This window comes from Mesoplodon mirus, assembly GCF_964341445.2.
Source record: "Mesoplodon mirus genome assembly, chromosome: 8".
In the NCBI taxonomy this organism is placed as follows: domain Eukaryota; kingdom Metazoa; phylum Chordata; class Mammalia; order Artiodactyla; family Ziphiidae; genus Mesoplodon; species Mesoplodon mirus.
In genome coordinates this window covers 96,562,046-96,570,201 of record NC_138984.1, presented here as the reverse complement: position 1 = coordinate 96,570,201, position 8,156 = coordinate 96,562,046, and the positions used below count along the sequence as shown (strand labels likewise).

The 8,156-nt window shown below is 42.8% G+C and overlaps 1 protein-coding gene across 1 annotated transcript; it reads right to left on the bottom strand.

Moving 5' to 3' along the window:
* Nucleotides 1-1,037: 1,037 nt before the first annotated feature.
* ZNF169 (zinc finger protein 169) lies at nt 1,038-2,908 on the bottom strand (the record flags this gene model as incomplete). The annotated part of the gene is made up of 1 exon (XM_082630432.1): nt 1,038-2,908. Exon 1 carries the CDS (start codon nt 2,838-2,840, stop codon nt 1,038-1,040), a length of 1,803 nt encoding a protein of 600 aa, XP_082486558.1. The 5' UTR covers nt 2,841-2,908.
* Between the last annotated feature and the right edge of the window lie 5,248 nt (nt 2,909-8,156).

The following is an 8,156-nucleotide window of genomic DNA, read 5'->3' as shown; positions in this document are numbered from 1 at the left end:
GAACAAAGAATGAAAAGAACCGAGGACAGTCCCAGAGACCCCCGGGACAACACCAAACCACCAACACTCGAACCATAGGGGTCCCAGAAGGAGAAGAGAAAAAGAAAGGGACCGAGAAAACACTTGAAGAGACCACAGCCGAAAACTTCCCCAACATGGGAAAACAAACAGTCAATCAAGTCCAGGAAGCGCAGAGTCCCATACATGATAAACACAAGGAGTTTAAACTTGCTTGGGACCCAGAAATCCTTCTTTTCACTTTTAGAATGGAAATGTGAATTCTCTGCCTATCCCATCATTGTATTTTGGAAGCGAATAACTTGTCTGGTTCACAGGTTCACAGCTGGAAAGGAATTGTGGCAAAGGATGAAACGTACCTCTAGTCTCATCCACACTCAATTTAGAAGAGATTTAGGTGAGATTTTGAATTTAGAGTTGATACTGGAATGGGTTAAGATGTTTGCAGCTGTTAAGGTGGGGTGAATGTATTTTGTATGTGAAGAATGTGAATCTGGGGGGGTCCAGAGGGCTGAGTTGTTAAGACTGAATTGTTCCCCCAAATTCGTACATTGAAGCCATAACCTACAATGGGACTTTTAACGGTAAATATTATGAAGTCATAGGGTGGAGCCCTAACCCAGTATGGCTGGTGTCCTCAGAAGAAGAGAGATACCAGGGAAGCACACACACAGAGAAAAAAGGCCATTCAGGACTCAGCAAGAATGCAATCATCTGCAAGCCAAGGGGCGAGACTTCAGTAAAAACCAAACTGCCTACACATTGATCTTAGACTTCCACTCTCAAGAACTTTGAAAAAACAAACTCCTGTTATTTAAGCCACCACGTCTGTGGTATTTTGTTATGGAAGCCCTAGCAAATTAAAACACATTACTAGTGCAAGAAGTAAACCATAAATCAACTATCTTAAGATCACTGAAAGAATGCAACATTTTTTTCCTCGACTAAATTTAAGGAAAGTGGAACATTTCCTAGTGATTTCTGCCATCTACACACTCATGGGGAAAAGAAAGAAAACGTCAAGAGAACAGCTCTTGTGGCAGGAGGTGATGGCCAGACTTGGTCCTCTTATGTCTGTGGAGGTGAGACTTCTGGCTAAAGCCACGACCACACTCCCTGCACACATACGGCTTCTCTCCTGAATGGGTCCGCTGGTGTCTGATGAGGGCTGACTTGAAGCCAAAGCCATGTCCACACTCATCACACACACACGGCTTTTCTCCTGAGTATGTCCTCCGGTCAGAGGTGAGGTGGGTCTTCTGACCAAGTTTTTGCTCACATACTCCGTACACATCAGCCTCCTCCCCTAAATGTGTCCTCTGGTGTCTGGTGAGGAGTGACTTGAAGCCAAAGGTACGTCCACACTCAGAGCACAGATAAGGCTTCTCCCCAGTATGCGTCCTCTGGTGTCTGATGAGGGTGACCTTCTGACCAAAACCACGCCCACACTCAGGGCACACATAAGGCTTCTCCCCTGTGTGTGTCCTCTGGTGGCCCATGAGGGAGACTTTCTGGCTAAAGGCACGCCCACAGTCAGAACACATGTAAGGCTTCTCCCCTGTGTGTGTCCTCTGGTGTCTGATGAGAGTGACCTTTTGGCGAAAGCTGTGCCCACACTCGGCACAAACATAAGGCTTCTCCCCTGAGTGTGTGATCTGATGACTGAGGAGCAGCGACTGCTGCCTGAAGCCACGCCCACACTCAAGGCACAAGAAGGGCCTCTCAGCCGAATGTGAGCTACGGTGTTGGAGGAGTGATGCCTTCTGGCAAAAGCCTCTTCCACACTCTGGACACACAAAAGGCTTCTCCTCCAAGTGTGTCCTCTGGTGCAGGATGAGGGCAATCTTCTGGCGAAAGCCTTGCCCACACTCCTGACATACAAAGGGTCTCTCCCCAGAGTGTATCCTCTTATGGTTAGTTAGGGAGGATGTATACCTGAAGTGTCGCCCACACTCACTACACATGTAGGGCTTCTCCCCTGAGTGTTTCCTCTGGTGTATGGTGAGGGAGGACTTTCGGTCAAAGCCTCGCCCACACTCCCTACAACTATAGGGCTTCTCCCCTGTGTGTGTCCTCTGGTGCTTGACGAGGTCTGACCTCTGGTAGAAGCTTCTGCCACATTCAGGGCACACATGAAGCTTCTGGAGGCTAAAGAGGCTTGACTTTGTGCTAAGTCCTAGTCTGTATTTTTCACATATGACTGCTCCAGATTCTGAGATGTCTGCCCCTGTCAACGTTGCATCTGTCTCCTCAGGGATCATCCCCTGATCTATTCCTCCACTACTGTTGCCTTCCTGGTCTACTGGCTGACCTTGAGATGAGCTGAAGAATGCCCTTGAAGTCCCGCTCAGCCGCAGCCTCCCAAACATAGTGCAAGAGCCTTCTCTCTCTCCATCTTCTGCTTTGTCACTCGAGCAGCTTGGAGCTTCTAGTAGGAAGTGGCTTCCTGCAGATGAACGTGGGAAGATCTGAGGGGAGTGACCGCAGAGCACATATTGATGGAGGAACTGTGGACTGGAAAAACTCACTGGGCAGGAGAGATGGGGCTGGAATTCTGTTCTTGGTTCTGGACAAAGGTCCGGAAGACTTTCACTCTCCTTTCTGCAGGGCTCATCCCCTTGCTCCAGTTGTGTGATGAGTTTTGGTTTAGGAAAGGCAATTCCCAGTGACACCATATGGCTGTAGTTCTCCAGCATTACATCCCGATACAGGGTCCTCTGAGCAGGACTCAGTAGCTTCCACTCCTTCTGGGTGAAGGCCACAGCCACATCCTTGAAGGCCATTGATGCCTCATCCCTGGTTGTCAGGAGCCCTGGGGCCATAGTCTTGGTCTGCTGAGTGCTCTTCCTAGAGAAGAGTCAAGTTGCAGAGGCAGAGCACGAGAGTTAAAAGATGGTCGCAATGTGCAGAAATACGAAAGCCCGAAGCGGAAGTGCCTATCTTGTATTTTGTTAATGTGGTATATCAAATTTATTGATTTTCATATGTTGAACCATCCATGCACCCAAGGGAAAAAAATCTCACTTAATCATGCTGTATGATCCTTTTAATGTATTGCTGAATTTGATGCGGTAATATTTTGCTGAAATCCTTGCACCTATATTCATCAGTGATATTAATATTGGCCTGTAATTTTCTTTTCTGGTAGTGTCCATATCTGGCTTTGTATGAGGTTAAAATGTCTTGTAAAATGATTTTGGAAATGTTCCTTTCTCTTTAACGTTTTGGAAGAATCTGAGAAGGATTGGTGTTAATTCTTCTTAGAACACTTGGTAGAATTCACCTGTGAAGCTATCTGGTCCTGGGCTTTTCTCCTTTGGGAGGGTTTTGAATACTGATTCAACCTCCTTACTAGTAATGGGTTTGTTCAGATTTTCTATTTCTTCATGATTTGTCTTGGTAGGTTGTATGTTTCTAGGAATTTATTTCTTCTAGGTTATCTAATTTTTTGGCACATGATTATTCACAGTAGGCTCTTAGAATTCTTTGTATTTCTGTGTTATCAGTTGTAACATCTCTTTCATTTATAATTTTATTTGAATCCTATTTCTTTTTTTCTTGGCAAGTCTAGCTGAAGGCTTGGGTATTTTGTTTATCTTTTTGAAAAACCAGATCTCAGTTTTATTGTTCTTTTCAGGCTCCGTTTCATTTATTTCCACTCTGATATTTGTTATTTCTTTCCTTCTATGAACTTTGGGCTTAATTTGTTCTTTTTCTAGTTCTTTGAGGTGTCAAGTTAGGTTATTTAGTTGAAATCTTTCTTTTCTCATACAGTAAGCATTTATTAGTATAAACTTCCCTCTTAGAACTGCTTTTGTGGCATCCCATAAGTTTTGGTATGTTGTATTACCATTTTCATTTGTCTCAAGGTCTTTCTTGATTTCTCTTTTGAATTCTTTTTTGACCCATTGGCTGTTTAGGAGTGTGTTGTTTAATCTCCATATATTTGCGAATTTTCCAGTTTTATTCTTGTGTTTTCTGGTTTTATACCACTGTGGTTGGAAAAGATGCTTGATATGACTTCAATCTTCTTAAATTTATTAAGACTTTTTTTTGGACGAACATATGATCTATCCTGGAGCATGATCTGTGTATAAGGAGAATGTGCTCTCTGCTCCTGTTGGCTGAAATTTTCTATCTATGTCTGTCAGGTCCCAGGTGTATGGCTGTGGGTTTGCTTCTGTATCATTTAAAAACTGCTTCTTTTGGGCTTCCCTGGTGGTGCAGTGGTTGGGAATCTGCCTGCCAATGCGGGTGACACAGGTTTGAGCCCTGGTCCAGGAGGATCCCACATGCTGCGGAGCAGCTAAGCCCGTGGGCCACAACTACCGAGCCTGCGCTCTACAGCTAGTGTGCCAAGAGCCCATGCTCAGCAACAAGAGAAGCCACTGTAATGAGAAGCCCGCATGCACCAACGAAGACCCAACACAGCCAAAAATAAAATAAATATATAAATTTAAAAACTGCTTCATTTTTTGTTATTGTCCTGTGGGACCCATGCATGCAAGCTCTGTGAGAAGGTGAAAGGTATGCCCACTAGCTCTCCAGTCTCTGTGGAAGATCATAGCCAGACCCTAGATACATGTTAAATTGGAAGCTGGACGTTCAGGCAGCAGCTTGTGAAGTATGCAGTCAAGACCCCTTTCAGGGAGAGAATGGGAAATGGGCATTTTTACCTGCTCCCTCTGTATTGAGCCCGAGAGGGATAGCTCTGGTCAGTGCTCATGCCCACACCTGTTAAAAATTGTTTCTTTGCTTATAATCCTGTAGGACTTGTGATTACAAATCATGTTGGCTGTCAGAGCCAGGCAATTCAGGGCCCCATCTCTCAGGCAGCAGGTGGAAAAGGTGAAGCTCCAGAAGCTTTTTCCAGAGAGATCCTGGTGACCTGGTTTTATTGTTGGAGTTAGTCAGGAGAGGTGGGCATCCCTGCCCACTCCCTTTGCACTCAGCCCCAGGGGGATAGCTGTGTCAAACATTCATGCACCCTTTAAGAACTGTTTCTTTGTTTGCCTCAGTTCCAAGAATCTCATGGATGCAGGCCCCTTAGGCCCTCAAGAGCCAGGTGTCTTGGGGGCCCGTCCCTTGGGTGGGAATCTTAAAAGTTGGGGTGCTAGATGTGTGGTCCAAGCCTCTCACTTCTCAGGGAGAAGCTGGAAGCTGGGGGTTCCCTCCTAACTGTGGGGTGCTATGCTGAGGGGTTTCGTGGCAAGAATGTGTCTCAGCTTTTCTCACCCATCTCACTGTGAGTGCATTCTCATTTGACTAATGTGCCAGAGTCACTCAGCTAGTTCCTGGATTTCTTTCAGAGGGAATTGCTCTATGTGTAGCTGTACATTTGGTGCATTAGTGGAAGGAGGGAAGTTCAGGAGACTCCTATGTCCACATCTTGGTCCCTCTTCCGCTATCATTTTAGTGATATCTCACTTGTGTTTTCATTCTTATTCAGTTAAAAATATTTTGTTTCCCTTATAATTCTTCTTTGGCCCATGGGTTATTTGGATGTAACAAGGGGCATAAACTAGTGCTTACCTCGAATAATTGTTGTGAAGAAGTAAGTGAACAAGCGTAGAAGTGATGCACTTAGAAACAGTTCCCCGCACATAATGATTGCTGTGCATAAGCTATCATTTTCACTGCCAAATTTATGTTTGGGTCTCCTCATTCTGTTTTAAGGAGAAACCTGAATTTTCTCTTACCTCTGGTACTGTAAACCCTGGGGCTCATTTAAACCACTGCTTACCGTTTCATACTCCTTTGCTACTTCCAGTATAAAATCAGAATGCTTTGAGGGCCCAGTCTTTCTTATATTGCTAACATATAATTAGTCTCTAATTAACCAGACTTTTCTGTGGATAAGAGAGAACCATTATTTGTTTTGTGCAACTTCTGCTTGCTTTAGCAGCCACGTGTCCTTTAAAATTCTGTGGTGGGGACAAGAAAACAAACAAAAGAATAAAGACACAGACCTACTAGAGAATGGACTTGAGGATATGGGGAGGGGGAAGGGTAAGGTGTGACAAAGCGAGAGAGTGGCATGGACATGTATACACTACCGAACGTAAAATAGACAGCTAGTGGGAAGTAGCCGCATAGCACAGGGAGATCAGCTCGGTGGTTTGTGACCACCTAGAGGGGTGGGATAGGGAGGGTGGGAGGGAGGGAGATGCAAGAGGGAAGAGATATGGGAACATATGTATATGTATAACTGATTCACTTTGTTATAAAGCAGAAACTAACACACCATTGTAAAGCAATTATACTCCAATAAAGATGTAAAAAAAGAATATGGGTGTGATGTTTAAAAAAAAATCTTGTTACTTCTTCGATTGTCTTTTTCAATCAGAAAAGTTTACTTTGGCCATCTTGGAATATATTACTCATTGTAACCAGTTTCAAGTTATATGACTCCTTGTTTCTTGGTGAACTTATTTTATACCTAAGAATTGCTTTACTAAATGCTGTTTCCAGGGTTATTCATTTTTCCCTCCCAACATTTTAAAACATCAAACAGAACCAAATGTGCCTTTTGCCCAAATTAATATACTCAAAACCAAGATTAAATAAAAGTATTAAAATTTCAGTTGCATGCTAATATGCAGAGAACGTTCCTCGATGTTGAATGGAGATGCTAAAGAAAAAGGACAAGCATTCTCTATCTCTAAATGAGGGAATAGGGTTTCAGGGAAGGGAGTAGATTATGAAAGCCAATGAAAGGCTCTCTGAGATTTTTAAACACTGAACCACTGTTCCTATCCGTCTAGATGCAAGTGCCTGACCTGGTGATGGTAACTTTGGGACTTGTCATACCTAACAACAACCTCTCACATATTGATATAGGCTTCTATCCTGTTCTCCACTGAAAGGTTTTAATTTCTACAATAGTCAGACTTTTCAACAAAAGCTTAGTATTATATTGAACGATTCTTTTGGCATAACTGACTACAAAAATCAGATATATTCCCTCTTAATAGCAGTGGATACTTTAATGCAGTTATTACACTTATAAGAAAGTGGGTTTTTTTTTTTTTTTTTTTTTTTTTTTTTTTTTTTTTTGCGGTACGCGGGCCTCTCACTGCTGTGGCCTCTCCGGTTGCGGAGCACAGGCTCCGGACGCGCAGGCTCAGCGGTCATGGCTCACGGGCCCTGCCGCCCCGTGGCATGTGGGATCTTCCCGGACTGGGGCACGAACCCATGTCCCCTGCGTCAGCAGGCGGACTCTCAACCACTGCGCCACCATGGAAGCCCTATAAGAAAGTTTTATAGCATCATAATGATATCAGCAATATTCTGCAGTTAAATATAATTGTTTAATTCTGTGGTCATAAATTTTGCATTTGAAGAGTTAGTCTTTATGAACATCAATTTATATCTCAAAGACCTAATCTACTTCTTGTAAAAATTTTTCTCTTCAATGCCTGTTCCTTTATTAATTAGCAATGTTAATTAGTTGAATAATTTTTTAATTTACAAAGCTAAGGGGTAGATTGCCACCAAGTTGATGGTAGCAAATATACTGTCACTATGTCTGTCTCCTCCTATCTGCATTATTATTGTTTTCGTTCAATTAATAAAAATGCCACTGAGCCAGCAAAGAGTGTCACCCACTATTAATTAGGTAAGATGACTTGCCGGAGTATGCTGGGAAAGCAAAGTGTCTTTCCATTGAGCAAGCCTTCACTTCATATAGAATTTTTGTTTGAAAAATTATTGTACACGATCTTTGGTCCTTCAGGATACTTGGAGGTTTTCTATACTCTTAAAGGTAAACACTAAAAGTTTTATTTGATTTTGTTTCTACTTGATCAATTTGTCAGTTGCAAAAACAAGAAAACCATAGGCTGCAGTTTGCCACATTCTCCAGGACATAACTGAGGAAAAAATAATCTTTAAATACTTCAGTCATTAGGACATGAAGTATGATCTAGGGACTCTTGGGGATCCCGGTATCTTTCCAGGTATCCATGAGGTCAAAACCATTTTCATAATAATAATGAGATGTTAATTGTGTTTTGTTAACTTTCATTCTGTCACAAATATACAGTGAAATTTTCTAGAGGCTACATGATGTGTCATATCACAGTACATTGACTGTAGAAACAGATATGAAAATCTAGCTGTCTTTTATAAAGCCAGAC